Source organism: Ictalurus punctatus, chromosome 15, assembly GCF_001660625.3.
Source record: "Ictalurus punctatus breed USDA103 chromosome 15, Coco_2.0, whole genome shotgun sequence".
Lineage (NCBI taxonomy): Eukaryota > Metazoa > Chordata > Actinopteri > Siluriformes > Ictaluridae > Ictalurus > Ictalurus punctatus.
Window position 1 is genome coordinate 8075001 of NC_030430.2, and position 27188 is coordinate 8102188.

The 27188-nt window shown below is 41.6% G+C and overlaps 3 protein-coding genes across 11 annotated transcripts in view; 1 reads left to right on the forward strand and 2 right to left on the reverse strand.

The window, feature by feature from the left end:
- Nucleotides 1–606, reverse strand: part of dnai3 (dynein axonemal intermediate chain 3) — a 19936-nt gene extending 19330 nt beyond the window's left edge. For all 5 annotated transcript variants that reach the window (XM_053686437.1, XM_053686436.1, XM_053686435.1 and 2 more), the window contains exon 1: nt 466–606. The gene's annotated coding sequence lies outside the window, so the exon portion shown is untranslated. The remainder of the gene's footprint in view (nt 1–465) is intronic.
- Nucleotides 607–618: 12 nt separating this feature from the next.
- mcoln3b (mucolipin TRP cation channel 3b) lies at nt 619–14544 on the forward strand. 5 transcript variants are annotated; one of them, XM_017488130.3, is made up of 15 exons: nt 619–852; nt 2226–2306; nt 2773–2999; nt 3454–3621; nt 6493–6646; nt 7336–7417; nt 8129–8225; nt 8540–8639; nt 9365–9477; nt 10940–11089; nt 11190–11291; nt 11408–11530; nt 12372–12578; nt 12787–12917; nt 13658–14544. In XM_017488130.3, the coding sequence occupies exons 3-15, from the start codon at nt 2775–2777 to the stop codon at nt 13689–13691; spliced, it is 1686 nt and encodes a 561-aa protein (XP_017343619.2). In that variant the 5' UTR covers nt 619–852; nt 2226–2306; nt 2773–2774; the 3' UTR covers nt 13692–14544. The 5 variants fall into 5 exon arrangements, with proteins under 5 accessions (XP_017343619.2, XP_017343618.2, XP_053542413.1 ...); XM_053686438.1 differs by lacking the exon at nt 619–852 and adding an exon at nt 881–1022; XM_017488129.3 differs by lacking the exon at nt 2226–2306.
- Nucleotides 14545–18713: 4169 nt separating this feature from the next.
- Nucleotides 18714–27070, reverse strand: LOC108275656 (uncharacterized). The gene is made up of 2 exons (XM_017486558.3): nt 26469–27070; nt 18714–19408 (listed from the first exon to the last, which is right to left on the reverse strand). Exons 1-2 carry the CDS (start codon nt 26854–26856, stop codon nt 19170–19172), a joined length of 627 nt encoding a protein of 208 aa, XP_017342047.1. The 5' UTR covers nt 26857–27070; the 3' UTR covers nt 18714–19169.
- Between the last annotated feature and the right edge of the window lie 118 nt (nt 27071–27188).

The window sequence follows — 27188 nt, forward strand, 5'->3', positions numbered from 1 at the left end:
ACGTGTTAATTGTTCACATTTAGGCCACATGTTTTCGTTTCCCAATTGTGTGATCCTCTTTCGCACGTGATCGCGTGTTTACTGGAGCTCATGCTGAGATTCACCTTCACGTGTTTTCCACGTGCGGTGATTAAACACGTTCCTAACAGGATCACACGTGAATCTGAGGCGTATATGAGGTTTGGAGTCATATTTCTACAGTTGCTGCAGAAAGCAATGTGGATAAAATGTCGAGAATGAAATGATAATAAAATAAAAAAACAACCGGGAGACGGATTGTGTGTGTTTTTATAACACAATTTATTGGTTAAAGTGTTTTGTTTAACGTTAAACATCAGTATCCATTGCGCACTAAAATGACACTAAAATCTAAATATAAAGCCCTAGATTTAATGATTTACATGAGATAAAAGCGTAAAAAAAACATTTAGGTACATTGTGTAAGAAGTTTAAAGGGATATTTACCTCTCAAAAGTGCGTTTAAATCCTAGACAATCGTTTCCGACAACAACTCGGTTGCTAAGGTTGCAGGAGCGAGGCGGGCTGTGTCTCTGATTGACAGGCGATTGACTCCGCCCCCGGAAGGTTTTATTTAGTCGCGCGCGTTACATTACAGCTGTAGTGTTTATATCTCTGTCAGCTGGGGAAGCGGAGCGGTTAGTTACTCCGTTGAGTCGTGACTTTTATTCGACTTTTTGGAGAGGAACCGAGTCTGGATGCGCACTGAGTGACAGATGAAGACGTTTATTTCAGAACTCTGAGACTTTTCCGCTCTTTAATTTCGTCTTGAAGGAGTGAGAAGGTTTTATATCTGAAGAGAGAGCGCGAGAGAAGCGTGTAAATGACCTGCAGGTGAGTCTCATCTCCACTTCCGCTCTCCTTTTCAATGCTGAGCTCGCATGGAGGCACTCCTCCATCGTTATGGAAACGAAGTCCTGAGAGCTTGGATTGTCCTCCAGGGATGGAGGAGCAGGACAGGGTTACTGACTTGGAGATGCAATTAATTATTCAACCCTATTCAGGTCAGAGCTCAGGTACAGATCTGCTCTGATCTTCTTCCTGATCTGGCTCCTGTTTCTCCAGGCTTCATGATCAACTTCTGATTTTAAAACCTTAGTGTTCAGTAGATTCATTTTTACCTGGGGGGGTGGATGGATGGCTGGATGGATGGCTGCCATCCGCAGTTGTACAGTAGCTCAGTGGTTAAAATGGTGGATTACTGCTGGTAAGGTCGTGAGTTCAAATCCCAGCACTGCTACTGCCCTAGAGCACGGCCCTTAACCCTCAACTGCTCAGTTGTAAAAATGAGAGAGATGTAAACGTACCGTGTGTCCAGTGAGCTTGTTCTAGCTTGGTTTAGTTTACTCTGGTGTACAGGGTGATGGCTGTTGGTAAGAACGACCTCCTGAACCCATCCCTTGCTACAGCTGAGTTGAAGGAGTCTGATCCTGAAGGTGCTCGACGTGTATCCTGAGATACAGGTGGTAAAAAAAACATGCCAGTAAAACGGTACCTACACTGTTTACACGCCGTAAATTGTTTCATCTTAAAGGTTTAGTCAAAAACATGAGCAGCTTTTACATTGTTTATAATTACTTTTTTTTTTTTTTTTTTTTTTTAAAGATTAATAAACGTTGTAAAAAAGATATCACGATGCCTGCAGCGTGTCAGAAAAGCGACCCGGTGACACTTCAGACACATTTACAGTCTAGGTTTTATGAACATCCAGCAAGAATATTAGTATGTTTAAATGCGTACAATCGTATTTTGGCTTTTTATTATCTCTGTACAGCTTTTTATTCCGGAAATTTCCACAGACAGAACGCATTAGGTCCAAGCAGCTGACTTGTTCTTGAGGTTTGGGTTAAATCCTTTAAATTCAAATGACAAGTCAAACATAAACTCGATGAATATAATAGAAATTTTCACCACTGCACTAAAAATTTTTTTTTATGTGTATGGTTTTAAGTGTACACAGGTTTTTAAATTGTTGAAAAAAATGTATTGCTACAGGTAAAGGTGTGCATTAGCTCTTAAGTGTAATCAGGTGTGTGTGTGTGAGAGAGAGACAGAAACCTGCAGATCAGGTGACGGAACCTTTTGAAGGTGTAGATCATATGACTGAAGATAAACACTAATCTTTCAAGGCATCTTTAACTTGTGTACGCGAGCACGAACTGTGTACTTCAGCTTCATGACTGTTTATTTTATTACCGTCACTATAGATCAGATTGGATCGGATTTATTCCTTACTTTTCTCGGCCACCCTCCTTCATCAGTATCCTCCGGGGGGGGTACTGACCTGGGTAAGGGTACTTTTCCACGGTTCTCTTTTGGTTCATGCCTTTTGATCTGTAGCTAATGCTACAATTTAGCTTTAAGAGTTCACTACATGGGATTAAATGTAGACCTTTCTAGTTTAAAACAGTACAGTTTAGTACCCTGAGAATATTGCTCTCTGTGTTTACTATGAGGTTTAATATTTAATGACATTTTAAATATATTTTATTAAATTATACTAAACATTTTTCATTTTATTTTTCATTCTAACTCAATTCAAATTCATTATGTATTCATGAATTCTCCACTCCACTCATTTAAAAGGAAAAGAAGAATTGACTAATTTACTAAAATCCTGATGTGTTGGATCATGATGTTTATCCTGCATGATTGAAATATCTTAATACTTTATGTATCATATGATCTTTGACATATTGCTCCATGGACACATGCAGTGATCAGTGTTTGTGATTGGTGTGTGTGTTTCTGCAGACATGGACGACATGGGAGCTTCCTACTTGGCCTTTAACGATTTTAACAGTAATGGTGGCTCGCTGTGGGCGGAGTCACTGGCCCATCAGGAGCAGCAGGAGGTGGAGAGCTTCAGGAGGAAACTCAAATACTTCTTCATGAACCCCTGCGAGAAGTACCGAGCTCGTGGAAGGAAGCCATGGAAGCTGATGCTGCAGATCATCAAGATGGTCATCATCACCATCCAGGTCCATGTTTAACATTTACACCTTTAGCCATTCTGTTCATATTAAACGGTGGCTTAGTTTTTTCCCTTAAATGCAACAGATCTCATATATATTGTTTTAGATTTGATCCATGGCCCGGAAACTGTAAAAACTGTCATTGAATGCAAATGACGACTCGAGTTTAGATAAGCAACAGTTTGGTCAATCTGGAGTTTGATAAATCAAACCGAATTCCTTTCTTTAGCTTTGCGCTACAGCTACGACGCTAACGTAGCTAACTGAAATCTCTGTTATTTTTTCCTGTTAATTTCGGCCTCAAACCCACGTTTCTTCAATGATGTCACACAGACTCGCTGATGAGGCTTACAAGTTTCAAAACAGAAAAATATAAGCGCAATTCTGATCCTGCTCAGTCGAGGAAGTCCTTATTTCTGTTAGCGGGATGTTTTCTAGCTGAAATTCGCTGTCTCCTCAGCTGGTGTCTTTTGGCCTGAGTAACCAGATGGTGGTGACATTTAAGGAGGAGAACCTGATGACCTTCAAGCACCTGTTCCTGAAGGACTACGCCGATCATGACGCTAAAGCCTACGCCGTATACACTCAACAGGAGGTCTACACACACCTGTCCTACATCGTACAGCAGGTACACACACACACACACACACACACACACACACACACACACACACCTGTCCTACATCGTACAGCAGGTGCACACACACACACACACACACACACACACACACACACACACACACACACACACACCTGTCCTACATCGTACAGCAGGTACGCACACACACACACCTGTCCTACATCGTACAGCAGGTGCACACACACACACACACACACACACACACCTGTCCTACATCGTACAGCAGGTATGCACACACACACACACACACACACACACACCTGTCCTACATCGTACAGCAGGTATGCACACACACACACACACACACACACACACACACACACACACACACACACCTGTCCTACATCGTACAGCAGGTTCTCTCACACACACACACACACACACACACACACACACACACACACACACACACACCTGTCCTGCATCGTACAGCAGGTACACACACACACACACACACACACACACCTGTCCTACATCGTACAGCAGGTACACACACACACACACACACACACACACACACACACACACCTGTCCTACATCGTACAGCAGGTACACACACACACACACACACACACACACCTGTCCTACATTGTACAGCAGGTACACACACACACACACACACACACACACACACACACACATACACACACACACACACCTGTCCTACATCGTACAGCAGGTACACACACACACACACACCTGTCCTACATCGTACAGCAGGTACACACACACACACACACACACACATACACACACACACACACCTGTCCTACATCGTACAGCAGGTACACACACACACACACACCTGTCCTACATCGTACAGCAGGTACACACACACACACACCTGTCCTACATCGTACAGCAGGTACACACACACACACACCTGTCCTACATCGTACAGCAGGTACACACACACACACACCTGTCCTACATCGTACAGCAGGTACACACACACACACACCTGTCCTACATCGTACAGCAGGTACACACACACACACACCTGTCCTACATCGTACAGCAGGTACACACACACACACACACACACACCTGTCCTACATCGTACAGCAGGTACACACACACACACACACACACCTGTCCTACATCGTACAGCAGGTACACACACACACACACACACACACCTGTCCTACATCGTACAGCAGGTACACACACACACACACACACACCTGTCCTACATCGTACAGCAGGTACACACACACACACACACACACCTGTCCTACATCGTACAGCAGGTACACACACACACACACACACACCTGTCCTACATCGTACAGCAGGTACACACACACACACACACACACCTGTCCTACATCGTACAGCAGGTACACACACACACACACACACACCTGTCCTACATCGTACAGCAGGTACACACACACACACACACACACCTGTCCTACATCGTACAGCAGGTACACACACACACACACACACACCTGTCCTACATCGTACAGCAGGTACACACACACACACACACACACCTGTCCTACATCGTACAGCAGGTACACACACACACACACACACACACACACACACACACACACACACACACACACACACACACACACACACAACTGTCCTGCATCGTACAGCAGGTACACACACACACACAACTGTCCTGCATCGTACAGCAGGTACACACACACACACACAACTGTCCTGCATCGTACAGCAGGTACACACACACACACACAACTGTCCTGCATCGTACAGCAGGTACACACACACACACACAACTGTCCTGCATCGTACAGCAGGTACACACACACACACACACACACACAACTGTCCTGCATCGTACAGCAGGTACACACACACACACACACACACACACCTGTCCTACATCGTACAGCAGGTACACACACACACACACACACACACAACTGTCCTGCATCGTACAGCAGGTACACACACACACACACACACACACAACTGTCCTGCATCGTACAGCAGGTACACACACACACACACACACACACACACACACACACAACTGTCCTGCATCGTACAGCAGGTACACACACACACACACACACACACACACACACAACTGTCCTGCATCGTACAGCAGGTACACACACACACACACACACCTGTCCTACATCGTACAGCAGGTACACACACACACACACACACACACAACTGTCCTGCATCGTACAGCAGGTACACACACGCACTTTAATCTGGTGTGAAATCGCATCGTTCTTCCCGCTCAGTAGTGTGTGTGTGTGTGTGTGTGTGTGTGTGTGTGTGTGTGTGTGTGTGTGAGAAGTGTTCGGTACTGCAGGGTTTTTGAGGAAATGTAGGACAGAAGTGTTTTTAAAGGGAACTGCATGTTCCTGAGGGTTGGCTGCAGCCGACAGCGTATGTGGTGCGTGACCTCGGCCAGGTATCTGCTCTGTTTCACACCCTGAGCAGACTGGGGTGAGGCGGAGCGCCGAGATGGTATCGGTTTGATTTATTAGTTGTCACTTTGCCTAAAACGTTGCACGAGAGCCAACAAAACAGTTCAGCAGGTTTTAAAATCCACAAAGAAAGCAGGTTGGTGCTCTGGGTGCGTACGTCACATGACGTTGAAGCTTTTATACACATCCCTGGATATTTTTAAGCATAAAAAATGTTTGTTTATTTAACCGTATAGACGTGTATTAAACGAGACCGCTGTATTGCGTGAGTTTGTGAGCAAACCTTTTATATCGAGCTGCGTATCGTGATATGATTGTGATTTAATCTGCGGTTTAATTCTAAACACTGGACAGACTGGCGCTTGTCCTTTCATCCTACGCGGTGTTCGGTCACGGTCTAGACGAGTCTCTGATGCGCGTCGTGTTCTTGTGGTAGTTCCTGCGTTTGCAGAACATAACGGTGGGGAACCACGCGTACGAGAAGGACGGTCATCTCTACACTCCTCTACTCATCTGCCAGAAGATCTACCACAATGGCAGCATCTCCCCCGGCAACGAGACCTTCGAGATCGACGCCAAGGTGGAGGAAGGTAACACTAAAGCAGTGTGTGTCGTATCATGCTCCTCTGGAAGCTCCTCTGAACCGGGAGCTACAGTAAGCTTATAATATTCAGTAGATAAAGATGGCACAGTAACGTGCTTTTAAAATCATTTTTTTTAAACCTGAAGCATACATCACTATAATTGTTAACTAACACCAAAAATTTAACAGGAGTATTAGGTTTATAGCTGCAGGTGAAGAGTAAAAGAGAGTGAAATCAACGTAATCTTTAAGAGTTACTGACAAAGCGTCGTGATTCGACCTGAAACATTTGAGACGAGGGAAAGCTGTACCTCCCCCCCGGTCTTTTCAAACGTTCCACAGCATTAAAACGTAACTATAAACGGATAAAAGGTACTACGTGGGGTTTTTTTTTTTTAAAAAAATAAATATATAACTTGTACTCATTGGTCCGGTTGGTGAGGTGCTGTGGCGTAAGAGGAATAAAACACTCGGGGACGTGCTGCTGTAGGAGAATAATCAACTTCAGGGAGGTGACGGTAACTCCGTGTCTTCTCGCCACCCTGTCACTGATTACTTTCTAATAGCATGACACGGAGTGTGTTGTTCCTTACATGAATCATGAACGCTGTTTCATGTGAAATGTGACTCATGCAGAACAGGAGGTTGTGGTGTTTATTTTTAACGAATTGAGAATTTTGATGGTGTCGTTCTCAGAGTGCCTCAAGATTTATCCAGCCCAGCCGTTACCCGCCGCAGAAGACGTGCACCTGTCCAACTTCACACTGCAGTTCAAACGGTAAGTGGGTTATAAATAAATAAATAAATAAATAAATAAATAAATAAATAAAAATAATCCTGGACGGCTATGAAGCGTAGCAGCTGACAAAAGGATTTAAATTGTATAGATTTGAATTGTAAACACAGCACGTTTAAATACAAGTCCCATTTTTGACGGTGTGTTTTGTTTGGGTTTGGACTTTCTAGGTTTAGCACGCCGTTCAAAAATTAAAAACATGGATTTTATGTCAATTCGGCCAAAAAGTGAAGCATCCGGGATTCAAAGGGAAAAGCAGACGCTTTGAAGAAATAAAAATGTTTGTTCTACTAAAAATAACAGGTTTTCTACGGTTGGTAGCTAAATAGTTAAATAGAGGGCCATTTTATATGGTTAGGCTACGCTAACCTTAGCTCGCTGTCGATCATTAGCTCGCGTTTCAGTAGAACATAACTTTTGATGCTCCTTTCTCATTATGGTTCATATCGTCTAAACAATAATGTCCATAATTATGATTTAAAAGTTTGGAAAAATGTATTTAAAAAAAACTAAACAAATTTTGTTCACTGTGAGTTGTAAATAAATCGATAATAAATGGTGTCAGTTTCCAGGCTCCGCAGACGTCACCATGTTGTGCTGTTATTTACGTTGTTTTCATCCCGTGTTTATTGCCCCCCCCCCCTCTTTTTTTTTCTTCTTTCTTTTTTTTTCTTCCTCCTCCATGTGGGTCAGGTTGCTGGAGGTGAATGTGTACTTCACTCTGAAGGCCATTAATCTGCAGACGGTGCAGCACCACGAGCTTCCTGACTGCTACGACTTCAGCATCGTAGTACGTTCACCTCCACACCTTCTCTCAGCTGCTTTATTTCTATTAAACCCACAGACTGACTAACAAACTACCTACCACTCCTCCATATCTCTCTATACTTCCTCTCTTTTCTCTCTCTGCTTGTAGGAAAGACAATGAACGTGAACGTTCCGTCACTGTAAATACACCAAACACTTCCTCATTCGACTTCCTAATTTTCCTTCTGAGATTAAAGTCAGAACAGAAATGCTTTAAAGCTTCTTTCTTCTTTAAAAAAAAAAAAAAAAAAATCTTCTTTTTCCATCATGTCGTCATGCTTCTCCTGTTTATCTCAGATCACCTTTAACAACCGCGCCCACAGCGGCCGGATCAGAGTGGACCTGGACAATGACGTGGACATCAACGAGTGCCGAGACTGGAAAGTCACGGGAGCCTGTGAGTGTCGTATCCCATGAATCCACTCTTCACAAGTCACAACTTTTTCCTAAACAGTGCCTACGCACACTCGTGTGTTCCACGTCTCTAAAAATTAACCTTCGCCTCCATTTCTTTTAACAACAGCAGCTGTGACTCTGCTCAGGTTTAGATCCGACACCCCTTGAGCGCCATTGCGCAAACTCTCTCAATTTGTTTCCGAAAGCACAGAATGAGAATTATCTCCCATCTCAGACTGGCCTGGGGGCGGAGCTTTCTCAGCCACATCGTAGTCTTGCGCTGAGGCCATGGCATGTATATATAATTAGTGTGTGTCCACATTATCTTTTACTAGTAATAAATAAATAAATTCACCTGTAAGGTGCTGGTTTCTACACTAACGGCTCATTCACAGGGTCTTGTGCAGTGCACACTCCACAGATGAAAAAAATGTTGATGGAAGGAGTCTCCAGTGTCGGTGCTTTGTAACAGTCAGAGGTAAAGCTGTAACCAAGGAGTTTACGCTTCTTTGTGGTTTCTCGGTGTAAAAAGCATGATCGCTGTTTGATAAATAAAGTGTTGAGGTTGGTAAGTTGCTATGGTGTAAGAGGAATAAAGCACTCTGGGACATGACGTAGGAAAATCATGACCTTTGTGCATAACTCGTAATGCACTAATCCGTCTGTTCGACCGGACTCAAGAGGATCTTTACTACTCTTATTCCTCTCTGTTCATTCTTCCACCAGCTCCTAAGAACATCTACTACACAGTGCTGTTCGATGTGGTGATCATTCTCACGTGTCTGGCGTCTCTGGTCCTGTGCACGCGCTCCGTGAGCACCGGAGTCCTGCTGCAGTTTGTGAGTGTCTCCGACTCTGAGCTTCTTGCTTTAGACATCGTCACGCTGAACGTCTTAATGTCCCGATCAGCGAATTTCATAGAAGATCGTTTTTTTTTTTGGTAAACATCATCCAGGTCTCGAATTGTAAGGGGTGGAGCCTAGAGAGCAGAGTTTTTGTGTGATTTACATATAGATTATGTCTTCCTTAAACTACAGGAATATTTAGTAATTTATTTACAATTTTAAAAGATATTTTTACTAATTTAATGTCTGGGATAAAGGGGAACATTTTGTAAGTTAGATTGATTGATTGATTTTTTTGTTTTGTTTGTTTATTTATTGCTAAACCACTTCCTCCTGAATTATTTACCTTTTGAGTACACTTTTGAGATTTTGTAAATAAATGGCAACTATTCAACTTTTTTCATTTGTTGTTCATATTAAGGGAAGACACTTATGTTTTTGTGTGTGTATATATATATATATATATATATATATATAAAATATTATATATATATATATATATATATAAAATATTATATATATATATATATATAAAATATTATATATATATATAAAATATTTAATTTTATATATTATATATTTAATTATATATATTATATATATATTATATATTTAAATTAATTTATTTATATATAAATACATTTTAAATTAATTTATTTGAATGTATTTTTTTATTTCATTTTTTAATTTATTTTTATTTATTTTAAATAAAATAATGAAAAAGGATCAACTGTTTTTTATTTAAGTTGTTTGCTTATATTCTTTTTGTATTAGAATTGTATTTTGTGTCCTTGATATTGGAATCTAAATATTTTTGAATGGAATAATTTTCTAATGGAAATGTCTAAGTCTAACTTAATGTTAATGTTTATTATTTATTAGAGTAAATACCATATGCTGTTGTCCTTCAGCATGCAGACTGTGATCTCTACACTGAGGCGTTTGATTCTGAATAATGAATAAAATTATTGTGGAAACAAATCAATTTTAAATATATGTGATTTTATAAGTGTGGTTATAGAAGAATTTGCCTGGTGAGAATGACACGTAATGTGACTCATGGCACATGAGAGAGGTTTTTTATAGCTACATGACCCGTGACATGATGTGATTGAAGACGTTTGTCAGCTTTGTCATGCTGAACACAGTTCCTGATCATTTATTTCCTTTTATTACAAGTGTGTAGGAGATGACGTGTTCTAAATATAGATTCTGTAGGAAAAAAATCTAAAAAAAAATAAAATAGTAAAGCATTGACATGAGTTAAATCTGTAGTGCCTTCAGTTACGTGACTCTGCAGTAAAAGACCATGAGACGAGCTCTGTATACACACTACACCGGTTAAATATTTAACACAGACGAACATTTTACTGCTTTTTATAGTTCAATATATTAGAGACTGGTTAACAGTTCTTCGTGTGTGTGTGTGTGTGTGTGTGTGTGTGTCTGCTTATAGGCGTACACCACCTTCTTCCTGAAGCATTATGGGAAGCGAGTGTGTTGGTCTGACCGGATGGAGTTTATTAACGGCTGGTACATCCTCATCATCATTAGCGACGTTCTCACCATCACTGGCTCGGTGCTCAAAATCGCCATCCAAGTCAAGGTACAACACGAGTCTCACACGCACACATCTGCAGATGGAATTGTGTTGCGTCAAATAATTTATGCTAAAATATCTCTATAACAAAACCATGCTTTGTTAGGCTTTGACGAGTTATGACATCTGCAGCATCCTCCTGGGCACCGGCACCATGCTGGTATGGATCGGCGTGCTGCGCTATATGGGCTACTTCAAGAAATACAATGTAAGCCCCTCTGAAGTTCCAGAGCCAAGATAAAATGTAAAGTCCTAGATGATGGTAAACTGCTGCAATGTTGTTGTTTTTTGTGGAAACTGCACGGTTGTTTTTCCTCTCGGCAGATCCTGATCATCACCCTGAGAGCGGCGTTCCCCAACGTGATCCGTTTCTGCTGCTGTGCAGCCATGATCTACCTCGGCTACTGCTTCTGCGGCTGGATCGTCCTCGGACCCTACCACGAGAAGGCGAGTACTATTTAAGATGGTAGAACGTGGAGCTCGTGCGATAGTGGAGCGGTACCTCCCTGCTGATAACTGATTCATCAACCGATTTAGTCTTTTAAACTGATACCGAGTGAAAACATAAAGCTCAAAGTAAAATATTACCGAACTTTATTACAGAAATAAACAGCACCGACTGTACCGTGAAAATGTACTGTACTTTTTTTCATTAAATAAATATCAATATTGATGTATAGTCACTATAAATAAGTGTTAAAGTAAATCAGATGTACGTCGAAACGGAATGAAAAAAGTAATGCTCCAAATAACGAGTGAAAATAGAGACTAATCAAAATCCAAAATGAATCAAGAAACACTTCAAATAACACGACACAATTAGTCAGTGATTTGTCCGTTTTTATTTTGCCTCTAGAGGCTGCTCTCGTACTCGAACTGTATAACGACACCTTCTCAGCTGCTCCTGCAACAGATGCAACTGAGAAACGGCATCGGCGTGGATTTTTGTCGATAACTGATAGTTCCAGCAGTCAGTTATCGGTGCCGATTATTCGGGGAATAATCAATTGGTCGACCTCCTAACAGAACGTCACCGAGCCTCTTGGGCAGATTTATTAGCAGGTTGACGTGACATAACAAAAGGGTATTCTGGCTTCTTGACTGTGTGGAGATTAAATTTCTGCCTTTTCAAATCAGACCTGAGACACTTTTGTATGTAGTTCTAGATCGGATATGTGAATATGAGCGCTCAGATCAGAATTCTTGTGGCTTTTTTTTGTGTTCATTAATATTCATTAATGCATCTCCTTATTTTTTCCATAATGATCCAAAACGTTTGTGTCTGCAGTTCCGTACCCTGAACACGGTGTCTGAGTGTCTGTTCTCCCTGATCAACGGAGACGACATGTTCACCACCTTTAAGAACATGCAGCAGAAGAGCTACCTGGTGTGGCTGTTCAGTCGTGGTTACCTGTACACCTTCGTCTCGCTGTTCATCTACATGGTGCTCAGCCTCTTCATCACCCTGATCACCGACACCTACGAGACCATCAAGGTAACGCAGTGCAGCGGGGAAGAGCACAGAGAGGTGGGGAAGGAAGACAAATAAAACCCCAAGATTCATTTATTTATTTAAACTAACCAGTCTTGATGTATGGTTTATAATGGATGTTGCGCTCGATGTTTAGCTCATTGTTTACAAAACCTTCCTGAAGTTGACTCTCGTGATGGTTTATTAAATTTTTTTATCCCCCCATTTCCAGCAGCAGCAGTTGGACGGAAAGCCCTTGTCTGAGCTCCAGGCCTTTATATCCGAGTGTAAAGATCACCCGAACTCGGGCTGTTACCGTGTGGAGGAGCGATCCTCTCCCTGCCTCTTCTGCTGCACTCGCAGGTGAGCTTCTAAACCCGAGCAGGAGAGGAACGGAGAACGTTTACCTGTACATCTAAATCGGAGTTAGAAATGAAGCTCACGTGTCGGTGTTCCCCGAGCGTTGTGTCCGGATGCCCCTGGGTTCGAGAGATCCTAAATAAAGAACCACATTATAAACAATGATGTTCTGGTTCTTGAATTGTGATCAAACATGACACATTTATGAAGGCAGATTTCAGAAGTGAATTAAAGAAGGCTCTTTTTTTTCATTCTATGGTTCCTTTTAAGGTGCTCTTGCTTTACTTTCTGTATGTACTGTGCTTATTTAGAATTATACTGTAATTATATTATGCTCTTTTTATTTACACTTATGTATACCATGTAACTTATTACTAGCATGCACTATTATAAATATATAACAATATCATATTTATTTATAATACAATATACTATGTAAATACTTTTAGTTTAAAAATCTTGCTTGTGTACTTTATTATTTAATTGTTTGGGTCTGTCCGTGTGCCACTTAAAAAAAGAAAATAGAAGCCCTGCTTTTTAAAAAAAATAAATAAATAAAAATGATTTAAAATGGTATAACAATTTCTTGTCTTTTTAATAAACAGAATAATCCAACGAGTCCTTGAAGGACGTACATGACCTATTTATTATTTAAATTGTCAGTCGTTTCCATGCTAACACGTGTTTCCATAAAACAAACATCTTCAGACTGTAACTAAAGTGTTTCCTGTTTCCTGTTTCAGGCTCAGTGACCTGCATGAGAGTCTGGTGTGTTAAACACGGCCGTGATGACGTCACATCAAAAAGAATTCCTCGTTACAGTTGAATCTAATTACAAGTATAATATAAGCGTAAAGCACGAGAAGTCCACGAAGGAGTGTTCCCAGTGTTTCACACTCGCGGTGTTCCAGTAGGTCAGACTGAACATGTCCCAGCACTCGCAGCTCACCATTGTGAATGTATTCAGCGATGTACAAAACGATAAATAAATGTTACATCATGAATTAAGCGTGCTTCCCACGGCCGTGCAGTCTACTTTATACGCTTCAGGGTTTTTGAAAGATTTCTTGCTGTTAATAAAATAAAATGGTGGATTTACGAAATCGTCGGTGTTTGCTCTCTACATGTGAAGGGAAGAAATTTTATTCATATTTCTAGTATGGTTTTAAATGAAGCTGAGAACTGTTAACAGCATGACTGGTCATTCGACCAAATTCCCAATACTGCTTGTATTGAGTTTTAATCAGAGCCACAGCGCATGCGCGTACTGTACATGAAGTACTCAGGCTGCTGCTGCTGCTAATAATAATATATATTAGTAAAGCTCATAGTAGACTGCATGTAGCCCTAAAATCCCCAATCTGCAGAAAAAAATACAGTAAGTTGACAAAAATAAAAATTACATGTGCATTACATGTGGGAAATGTAATGTTTCTGACTTTTCTTTATGAATGCAGAAACACGGCTTGATGCTTGATCTCACGAGGGGGAAAATCGCATAAAATATTGTTTCCTTAATGAAATAAAGTATGTATATATATATATATCTTCTGTGAGCCTTTTGTTTAAATGTACCTGTATTTAATTACACAAAGCTGTATTTGCATAAATAAATGCTTTTTGTATTCGAGATTAATTGTGATGTTTTTATCTGTTTTTGTGTTTCACCCGAATCCTCGAATCATTAGTGTGAATCTTTCACTTTATTTAAAGGTGGATAAGGTTGTATCGTGTATATTGTATTGTCTGAAGTAGAAGTAGAAGTCGTTAAGGGACTCGAGGAACAGGTGTCTTTTAATCGGTTGTAAGGAAAATTTCTAGAACGGACATGCGTTTAATCTTTAATGTTAACGAAACAGAGTTGTTCGTAGTCGTTCGATGTTTGTACACGTGTGTGTGTGTGTGTGTGTGTATGTGTGTGTATATATAAAGGTTTAACCTAAACGAATCTCACGATGTGAGGTTTTTTTTCGTTTTATTAACTTCAAGAGAATAATGAGAGAGCTGATGATGCAAGACTGTTTTATAGCTGCTATGTACTGAACAGGAACTGACTCGTTTAATGGCCATTCTGCACCATTTAATGTAACGATGCTAGGTATTTGAGGTTAGACCTGAAGTGTTTGCTGTACAGTCAGCGAGAGCACGACCTTCTGTTTTCCTGTTCAGGGTCGTCGTACTTGCAGAGTTTGGTCTGCAGGGGGCAGTGTTGGCTTCCATCTCAGCCACTGCAAATCCTGTACTGAAAAATCAACTACTGAGCTTTAACACTTTGTGCTGCTCTTTTGAGTTAAATGTACATCACCAGTGTTTGCCGCGCTGCAATCAGCCCATGTCGGTGTAAACCGGGACCGGCGGCCATTTTAAAGTTTCTCTAGAATCCTGAGTGACACCCACGGTAACGTTCTGAATCCTGAGTACTTTTGAATCATACATCACACACATGTGACCATTTCCACAAGACAGATTATGACAAAAGCAGGTCTAGAGCTAGCGGAAGGATCATCTTCCCAAACAAACGACCAATAAATGTAATAGGATGGAATAAGAGTAGTGGCTTTATTTTTCACACAAATTTCCAGGTAAAACATAACAGGTTATTGTGTGTGTGTGTGTGTGTGTGTGTGTGTGTGTGTGTGTGTGTGTGTGTGTGTGTGTCCCAAAGTAAAACCCTTCCAGGACTTTACCTTGATTGCTCTGGACCTTCTCTCTAATCAAATAAAAATTGGTATGAACATGTTCCAATACCCCAAACTCTCTGGCCTACTTTCTGTGTGTGTGTGTGTGTGTGTGTGTGTGTGTGTGTGTGTGTGTGTGTGTGTGTGTGTGTGTGTGTGTGTGTGTGTGTGTTATGGTATACTCTCGACCTAGTAAAAGCAATCCTGTGGACTGAGACAATCTCTTGTGACACATTTTTCACTGGTCCAGACACACACACACACACACACACACACACACACACACACACACACACACACACACACACACAGAAGGAAAACATGTCCTAGATTTTTTTTGGTTGTTTTACAATAATTTCTTTTTTGAAAGGACAGCCAGTTCACTTCCTGTGAGGATTGTTTCTATGGCAACATTCATTGAGGAAGCAGGAAGGTGATGAACTGATTGATTAAACACTTTAAAGCAGGCCGGACGGGACGAGTGAGAGGTCTGAGATGTTAATGCAGGATTACTGTGAGATGCTTTAAATCGGATTGAACTGAAACCATGAAAAGACAGTGGGGATATTAGTGTGTGTGTGTGTATGTGTGTGTGTGTGTGTGTGTGTGTGTGTGTGTGTGTGTGTGTGTGTGTTAAAAACATTTCTTCAATTCTGTTAGGTAAACGGATATAATTGAGTATTCTCAATGTCACACCACAGGATGAATCCTTCTCTGCAGAGACAAGTGTGTGTTAATGAGAGTTTCTCTCTCTCTCTCTCTCTCTCTCTCTCCCTCACACACACACATACATTCACACACACACACACACACACACACACACACACACACACGTGCGCATCATGATTTCTTTACTAATTATTGTAGCTACAGCTATCTTGTACATGCCGATCGGTGATAAAGTTTTTAATCGTTTTTCCGTAAGGAGTCGTCTATGTAAACATGTACGGAAGGAGTCTCCAGTGTCAGCTTTGTAACAGTCAGAGATAAAGCTGTGAATTTACATTAGTTCCTCATGCCGTAGGTCATCATCATCATCATCATCATCATCATCATCATCGTAACCAGTCGTGCTCGGCATCAATGACACGGTGTCCTTGTTTCCTCATGAAGCATCTGAGTGGAAGTGTGTCCCATAACGACCTTATTTACAACACCTAATCTTATATCCTTTAAAACAGGGTTAAAGGTTAACACACCTTTCAAAAGCTTTAGTGAAAAATCAATCCCAAACTGAGAGCTGAGGGAAATTACAGATGTTTTGACGAATCAGCTGATGTTTATCTTTGAACAGATGGAGAAGGAAAAGAGAAGCATTGGAAGATGATTGAAATTTGCTGTGTATTACAGGAGAAGGTAAGAATGATGGATCAGTGGCATGATTCCTGGATTACAGCTTCATCGACAGGGTTGCCAGGTTTAAACAAACACCCCACCCCAACTATATCTCAATAACAGGACAAAATGGAAGAAAAAAAGGGAAACACGTTTATTCATTTTACTCAGAACTTGGTGAAAACAAGGTCACCGTGGTGTGCACTCATTTCTGATCCACAAAAACGCCTTTGTATTGTTGCCTGATGTAGCTATTATCCAATCCATAATCCTATTTTCCTTCTCTCAATCTGTACACTGTAGATACACTTTCTGCTCTTATGCTTTCCCTTTTTTGTCACTGACTTCGTTTTAGATTTAATTCTGATTATTTGCTTGAAAACAAGACCTTGGGGGACAAAACTAGTATAACGTGGAGTAAAAATCACCACCATGGAAACCCTGCATATAAACGTGCTCTGTAGTTTATTCCACACATCACCAAAATTCGACATTTTTTAAAATTCTTCCACTCAACCTCCACATACAGTAGTGCTGTTTATAAATTATCATTTTATATGTAATTTTATTTTCTGTTTATGAAATATTTTATAGAATAAAAACAGTTATTGTTTGTTTGTGGGTGAATATAAGTACATTGTTCATGAAAGTCTTAAATCTTAAATGAAAGTAAATTAAAACTCTACAGCCTTAATAATAATAATAATAATAATAATAATAATAATAATAATAATAATAATAATACACCAAACTTTTTAACTAGTTAATCAGTAGACTAGTTAACGTTCTACTTCCTAATTTTACTTTTCTTTTTTCTTCTTCTTCAAACTATATGTTAAACTCAGGGTGAATAAGTGAAACAGAAACATGCTCAGACGTCTCGGCTAATCGAGTACACTAGACATAAAAGAGGAAATTTTGTAGGTTTTTGTAATTAAATTCCCACCGAGACTCCAGACGCTCATTTCCCGTGCGTAGAAAAATGCTTGATTTTAATTCTCTTTTAATTAATTAGGGAAGAAGTGGAGAAAGTTCACCAAAATGTAAAGTGGGAGAAAAATACACGACTGAAGAGAAGGGCTTGATTAGGACACAGAGTTATTCTATTTATTTCAGTCAGAGTTTCACTCGTGTCCTGAGGTGCCAGTTTAACAGATTAATTCATTACAAACGATACGCTCGTTCGTGACTCGATTTCACATTTATTCACACAACTTTAAAGTCTCAGACCTAGAACTTTTATTACTACAGTCATCACACACACACAGCTGAGAAACATAGCCCTTATTAAAGAGAGTAAATAAACCAAAATCCTTCAGCATGATCACCACTAATAGAAGTGAAAACGTCTCATATTTATATATCTAAGGTTTTTTGCTGTGTATATTTCGCTGATCACGTTTGGTTATCAGTACTGTCCTTTCTGTGCTTTATTAACTGGATCATTTTTCTTAGATTGGATTTGAATATGAAGACAAGAGCTCCAGAATTCCACACTCGCTCCTGTATCATAGCATATATATATATATATATATATATATATATATATATATATATATATATATATATATATATATATAATAAAAATATGAGAAGCATGATTTGTGATGTGTTATGAGAACCACCAACGAGTCATGTGGTCAGTGGTCCAAAAACAATATGCATTACAGTGTGTCATTGTGCATTTAATTTGTATAGATTTTAGATTTGTATATTTCAAAGATTGATTATATATATATATATATATATATATATATATATATATATATATATATACACACACACACACACATATACATACACATACACATACATACACACACACACTCAAATTGTATGAGCGTGCTCACTTAAGAGTTCTGGAGTGCAGTGTAAGTTGGAAAACAGTGTGGAAAGACAAAACCATCGTAAAAGAAAGGATCACAGAAAAATAAAATCAGGGAGTGTGTGTGTGTGTGTGTGAGAGAGAGAGAGCGCTTAAAACGAACAAACTTGTTATAAAAATACAGAGACGCAATGGGAAAATGTTTTTAAATCTGACTTTAAAATCCATTAGCTATCACAACAGCCTTCATCAGGATTTATTGTTCCATTTATTGTTCCAATAATAGTCCCACAGGTGCAGTGTGTAGTACTGATTCCTGTAATGTCACACTCTACTTCCTTCCTTGCCTCACCCACTCCTTCCTCCATCTCGATCACGAGGGAGAAAATCAAAATGGCAGCCACTCCGCCGACGGCGCTAGGTCCCTGTGTGCGGTGGCGACGGCGGCGGCGGTGAGAGAGGGAGGTGTAAAGGTTCGTCGATGTTCACCACCAGCTCCTCGGGCTTCACGCCGCTCGAGCAGCCAGAGTTATTATGTGTAACATAGTTTGGTTGCAGAAGATGTGGGAGTTCGTTCATCTCGCTGCCGCCGGCCGTGATGCAGTTCACGTCGCTTTTGCTCCTGCGGTTCGCCGAACGGGATCCGAACACCCACTCTGATGAAGAAAACAGTCAGCGTTACGAGGTACGCTACGTCAAAATGACGTCGTGGATCATATTCTAACAAAGAAAACGTACAGGTGTGTATACAGTGAACGTTTTCTCTACGGAGATGTTTATGTAACATATATGGAAGGAGTCTCCAGTGTCAGCGCTTTGTAATATGCTGTAGTATAAGAGGGATAAAACGCGGTGATACGGTATTTATGAAAATGATTTCAGTCAGTTCGTCATTGACAATGACAACTATAAAAAAAAAATTAAATATCCATTTATATTTAAACGTTGTGGATCAAATCCGAGAAATGTCACCATATCAACAATTAGACACGTTTAAGCTGTTACTGTAGAAAGGATGACGCATTAATCCTAAATAAACCTGTGATTTGCAGCTGCGCTACTGTCAGAGCTGCTGCTCTAGAAAATCAATCAACAACCTTCTGACCAATCAGGATCCAGGACTGAACGGCACCATGGGGTAAACTTCCTTAAACTAACAAACTATGAACTTCAGCATTAATACATTATGGGTCTTCATTTATTACACACTATTGTTTGTTAGTTAAATAACGAACACCTGCAGTGACCAAGTGAAAATTCTGTGGAGTCTCTTGTCAGCTTTTCCACTGGTGAACTTCTTCACTGTCACATGGAAGATTTTTGCATTCTTGGTCAATGCAAAACACCACATGAGGGCAGCGATAGATATGTGGTTTGGGTTATGTGCTAATCACCGGAAAGTTCTAAATGCAAATCCCAGGACTGCCAGAGTCATTTCTGAGAAAAAATAACAACAACAACAATAATAATAATAATAATAATAATAATAATAATAATACAAGCAATTAAAGGCCCAAGCACATAGCAACAGAGGAAGACCAGAAGCCATTGTGGCCATCACCACATATTCCCAAGGAGATATGATATATTAAATCTGATTGCAATACATCAAGCCTCTGTACATCAGAAAACCAAGAAAAGAGTTTTGTATTTGGTTCCAGTTTTGTTCATGAAGCTGTGGATAGAACTGGACAGAATTTGTAGGAGAGGAAGAAACAAAAAAAAAAGTTTATGAAAAAATTAAAAACGGCGCAAATGAACATCGCAATCTGTGGAAAGGTTGTAAGTCGTTGTGTTGCAAATGTATGTCCAAATTCACCCTGGTGGTGAAAACTGCTGTGTACAGATGGGGAGCTGAGACTGCCTTCTATCACGGTGCCAAATTACATAAAAAGCATACAAAGCATTCTGTGAGTGGGCATAGACTCTCTTGTGGAACACAAAGAAGAAGAAGAAGAAGGAGAAGAATATGACGATGAAAAAGACCAAGAAAAAGAAGACGAAAAAGACGACGAAGAAGAAGACGATGAAGAAGAAGATGATGAAGAAGACAAAAAAGAAGAACAAGTCGTTGAAGAACAAGACGACAAAGAAAAGACGAATAAGACGGAGAAGATGATGAACAAGATGAAAATGACGAGGAGACGACGAAGAAAAAGAAGATGAAGACGAAGGAGGAGGAGGAGGAGGAGGAACACTCTTTGGGTGCTTGGCCCCCTAATATTAGTTTTGCACTCATGCTGTTACAATCTGAGAGCGCACGATGAATAAGTTCTTAAATATAAACATGTTATAAACGGTTTTAAAATGTTGAAAATAAAACCCTCTATGCATTTAAAAACTTTTGACTGGCAGTTATGTTTGTAAAAGTTTAATAATTTTGTACATTTATCTAAAAAAAAAAAAAAAAAAAAAAGGTTAATGATGTCCCTGAACCCATTTATGACTCGAGCAGCACCTGAGAAACCGTCAGGCTGGGTCATTTCAGCACACAGAAATATTAAGCACATTTACTACGTGTAGCATGGATTACGTTATTAGCCTCAGCAGTAGCCCTGTTTCATCTGTTCACACCTTCATTTTTAACAGAAATTCACGCAGTAACGTCGTCGTTCGCCGGATTCTGCGATAAACAGCGCAGTAGATTTGGTATTTCTTTGAGCCAACACTCCTGCAGAGTTCTGATCGAGTCTGAACGTGATGAAGTGATGGAACATTTGTCATCGTTGAAGCTTGTCGTTTGTAGTGACCCTCAGAATCTAACCGCTCTGCTTTCTGGGAACATAGCCAAACGCCAATCCCTCTGGAGCTCCGGGCAGGATGGAGTTCATCCGAACTGTAGCGCCTTCTTCATAATCGAGTTTTTATCACTTGGACATCCAAAGAGCGTCAGAGTAAATATTCACATTTCTCTGTTTATTAACCGATCGAATACTGTAAATGATCATAACTCAACCGATAGCACTGCAGCGCTGGGTTCTGGATTGGGATTGGTCAGAAGGTGTTGATTGGTCGTCTATAACAGTGGGTTTATTTACAGTTAACGCGCTCGTTCTGATATGTTATCGTTGCTATAGTAACGGCTTGTTCACAGAGACTCGTACAGCGGACACGCCACATAAAGGAGGTGTTTACGGTTTGCTTAGAAAAGAAAATGTCAGAATCTGCAGGATGTTAAGAATTTGGCATATGTAAAATTAAGAGCACGACTGTATCGAAAATGTATGGAAGGAGTCTCCAGTGTCAGTGCCGTGTAACAGTCAGAGGTTAAAGCTGTAACTTTAAGTTTTCCCACATCTTCAGGACAGAGGAGTTTATGATTCTTTGCGGTTTCTCGGCCACATGACAAGTTTGAATGTCATGATGCCAGTGAGTGTGTCACAGGTGTGCTGATAATACAGAGATGATACACACTCCTGCAGTCTCACACACACACACAGACACACACACACACACACACACACACACACACACACACACACACACACACACACAGAACTACACAAGGGAAATTCATCATCTTCACAACACACAGGAGGTCCGGGCCTCTAGTTGTCTCACTTTTCTTCTCTTTTTTTACAATCCATAAGACAAAGGGCTACAGGTTGCTATAAACTCCCGCAGCACTAAAGCTGGACTCTGTGTGTGTGTGTGTGTGTGTGTGTGTGTGTGTGTGTGTGTGTGTGTGTGTGTGTGTGTAGTAAATCCAAAAAAGAGAAGTATATTTCAAGTATGATATATTGGCATCACGTCACTTCCACAATTTATGATAACACTCATCGGAAGCGTATCTAGAAGCTGTGGGATGCTGGGATCAGTGGTGTTATAAAATCAAAACAAATATCAACAACTTTAAGCATCTACTGAGGAGAAATGTAATTATTGGTACAAAAACTACTACTACTACTACTACTACTACTACTACTAATAATAATAATAATAATAATAATAATGAGAGAAAGAGAGAGAGAAAGATGCAGGGAAAGACAGAGACAGACAGACAGACAGACAGACATATATATATAGAGAGAGACACACACAGATGTAGAGACAGAAGGAGCGAGAGAAAGAGAGAGACAGATGGAGAGATGGTGAGACAAACAGTCATATATAGAGAGAGACAGATGATGAAACAGACAGATAGACGTATACAGAGAGAGACAGATGATGAGACAGACAGACAGACTTATATAGAGAGAGACAGATGATGAGACAGACAGACAGTCGTATTGAGAGAGAGACGATGAGACAGACAGAAAGTTGTATAGAGAGAGACACAGATGATGAGACAGACAGTCGTATAGAGAGACAGACAGTCGTATAGAGAGACAGACAGTCGTATAGAGAGACAGACAGATGAGACAGACAGTCGTATAGAGACAGACAGATGAGACAGACAGTCGTATAGAGACAGACAGATGAGACAGACAGTCGTATAGAGAGACAGGCAGTCGTATAGAGAGACAGACAGATGAGACAGACAGTCGTATAGAGAGACAGACAGATGAGACAGACAGTCGTATAGAGACAGACAGATGAGACAGACAGTCGTATAGAGAGACAGACAGATTAGACAGACAGTCGTATAGAGAGATAGACAGACGATGAGACAGACAGTCGTATAGAGAGACAGACAGTCGTATAGAGAGACAGACAGTCGTATAGAGAGACAGACAGATGAGACAGACAGTCGTATAGAGAGACAGACAGATGAGACAGACAGTCGTATAGAGAGACAGACAGATGAGACAGACAGTCGTATAGAGACAGACAGATGAGACAGACAGTCGTATAGAGAGACAGACAGATGAGACAGACAGTCGTGTAGAGAGACAGGCAGATGAGACAGACAGTCGTATAGAAAGACAGACAGATGAGACAGACAGTCGTATAGAGACAGACAGATGAGACAGACAGTCGTATAGAGAGACAGACAGATGAGACAGACAGTCGTATAGAGACAGACAGATGAGACAGACAGTCGTATAGAGAGACAGACAGTCGTATAGAGAGACAGACAGTCGTATAGAGAGACAGACAGATGAGACAGACAGTCGTATAGAGAGACAGACAGATGAGACAGACAGTCGTATAGAGAGACAGACAGATGAGACAGACAGTCGTATAAAGAGACAGGCAGATGAGACAGTCGTATAGAGAGACAGACAGATGAGACAGGCAGTCGTATAGAGAGACAGACAGATGAGACAGACAGTCGTATAGAGAGACAGACAGATGAGACAGACAGTCGTATAAAGAGACAGGCAGATGAGACAGACAGTCGTATAGAGACAGACAGATGAGACAGACAGTCGTATAGAGAGACAGACAGATGAGACAGACAGTCGTATAGAGAGACAGACAGTCGTATAGAGAGACAGACAGTCGTATAGAGAGACAGACAGATGAGACAGACAGTCGTATAGAGAGACAGACAGATGAGACAGACAGTCGTATAGAGAGACAGACAGATGAGACAGACAGTCGTATAGAGAGACAGACAGATGAGACAGACAGTCGTATAAAGAGACAGGCAGATGAGACAGTCGTATAGAGAGACAGACAGATGAGACAGGCAGTCGTATAGAGAGACAGACAGATGAGACAGACAGTCGTATAGAGAGACAGACAGATGAGACAGACAGTCGTATAGAGAGACAGACAGATGAGACAGACAGTCGTATAGAGAGACAGGCAGATGAGACAGACAGTCGTATAGAGAGACAGGCAGATGAGACAGTCGTATAGAGAGACAGACAGATGAGACAGACAGTCGTATAGAGAGACAGACAGATGAGACAGACAGTCGTATAGAGAGACAGGCAGTCGTATAGAGAGACAGACAGATGAGACAGGCAGTCGTATAGAGAGACAGACAGATGAGACAGGCAGTCGTATAGAGAGAGAAAGTGAGCTCTCAGTGAGAGGATTCTGGAATTTTTCCAGGCTTTTTGTCACTAGAATGAGAAACTTCAGTAAAACAGTCAATATCTATTATAATCTAAAAAAGTAACTTGAAGGATAAGTTACTAATTCAGAAAATAATTCAAATCAGGCAGAAAATAGCAAAAAAAATAAAAATACTGAAATATTGAAGCACAGCTAACTACAACAGGCCAACTTCCAAGCTAAACCGGAGGAAAAGAAGAAGAAGAAAATCAGGAGCAACAGAAGACAAGAAAAAAATACAAACACAAGGAAAAGTGGAGAACACCAAGAAAGGATTTTAACCAGATTAAGAAGGAAAGAGGAAAAGAAGAAGCAAAGGACCAAATAAACAGGAATAATTCCTAGAAGACCAGCAGAAATCTCCCCTGCCACTGCACATGCAGGGTAAGACAGGGGAGTCTTGCGCTCTAACACAGACACTGCTTAAAGAGAAAACAAACAAAAACAAACTGAAGTTAAAGCACTTATCTTTAGCTTGCTATGTGCTGCTCTTGCTAAGTTTTCTAATTGTTTGCTAACTGTGGAACAAGTGAGTCAAACTGTCTGCAGCACACAAAACACACACACACACACACACACACAGAGTCTGAAATGGCCAATGAAGCAGCAGGAGTGAAGCCCCAGACCTTTGAGTTCCCACAGGAGATCCACACAGCAGTTCAAACTAAAAATACAAAAAGACCGCAGTCGAATTCATGTTAAAAAACACCACAGCAGACCTGCTGAAACCTGGCACGCAGCCAGCGGTACTCACTTCAAACATGTGAATCCCGGCATCTGTAAGAGACGGCAAGTCCGGGTTTATTATGAAGACGGTGAAATAAATGCAGAACACAGCATCCGAACAATTAACATGTACCACGAGGGTACAGTGATGATACAAGGCAGTGAGTGTGCGCTGCAGATGTTTGTAGATGTTTTCCCCTCTCTCTTGACCACCTCCACAGAGACGTGTGAACAGCCCGGTACATCCCCTCCACCAAGCCTACACCTCCACACCACTGTAACCCCGCTCAGAGACGGCCCGGAACTGTTAGAAGTGGAGCTGATAGAGATGAAGGAGCAGATCCTTATCCACAACACCACTAACACAGACACTGAACCTGACCGAGATCAGATCGAGCAAATCAAAAGCCCACTTAAAGAGACTGTGCAGGAACTGAAGAGAGACTTACAGGAGGACACAGAAACACTCAAACCGGCACTGGAAGAGTGTAGAGCATAGACAAGCCTTAAAGCAGAGCTGACAAAGGAGATCTCAAACCTCAGACAGGAGCTGCTCAACAGAGACGTGGTTATAGAGACCCTATAAACAAAACCGCAACCCTCTCCTGCCCTCTTAAAAACTACCCACGCTGACCTCACGCAGCCCATGCCCAGAACCTCACAGCCCACCCCTGGATCTTCATCTCAACCCACCCCTGGATCTTCATCTCAACCCACCCCTGGATCTTCATCTCCTCCCACCCCTGGATCTTCATCTCCTCCCACCCACCCCCAAGTCACAGACAACGACCACTTCCACACAGCAAACACCCTGCACCCCCTGCCTGCGTTAGAGAGAGAGAGATGGAGAGAGAGATGATGAGACAGACAGTCATATATGTAGAGAGAGACAGATACAGATGGACACAGAGACAGACAGTCATGTGTAGACAGAGAGATGATGAGAAAGACAGACGGTCGTATACAGTGAGTGAGTGAGAGGGGGAGAGAGAGAGAGAGAGAGAGAGAGAGAGAGAGAGAGAGAGAGATAGAGAGACTCACCCACAAACTCTTGTAGCAGATCTTTGACCAGATGTCCCACTATGGCGTAGGCCACCAGCACCACCACGAGCGCCGCCATCAGCAGGTACAGCACGGCTTTGGGCAGCGGAATGGGCTCCCGGTCGGGCGGCTCGCGACCGCCGTGCACGAGCACATCACCCTCCGAGTACGAGTACTGGTACACGTGCTCCGTGTGGTTGGAGTCCGGGGGCGCGCGGCTGGCGGGCTCGAGCGCTACGGTCACCACGGCGACCGTAACCGCCTCCGCCTCCTCCACGCCGCGGTGCACGAGCCCGGCAGACCGGTTGACCAGCGGCAGAATATGAGACAGGAAGAAGCTCCAGTCTTTGATCGCGGTGGTGTTGCACGACAACATGGCGACTTCCATGTGCACTCCTCAGTCGGTGCTCACTTTTCGCATAAGTTCTCCTCCGCGGCATCGCCGGCGCGCGACCATCACTGCTCTGTCTCGTGCACGGTTATTCCGGTTTACCCAGGAATCTTCTCTGTGAAGACCGAGTGCGCTTGGAAGTGCGCGCGCCGGCGTGCGTTTGGCACAATAATAACGCGAGCTCAGTCCCGCGCGCTCCTCCGAGCCTCCTGTGTGGTGCAGATCTGAGCGAAGTAAATAGCGCGCGCGCGTGCGTCTGCCGTGCGTGCGTGCGTGCGTGCGTATGTGTGGGTGTGTATGTGTGAGTGTGTGTGTGTGTGTGTGTCGCA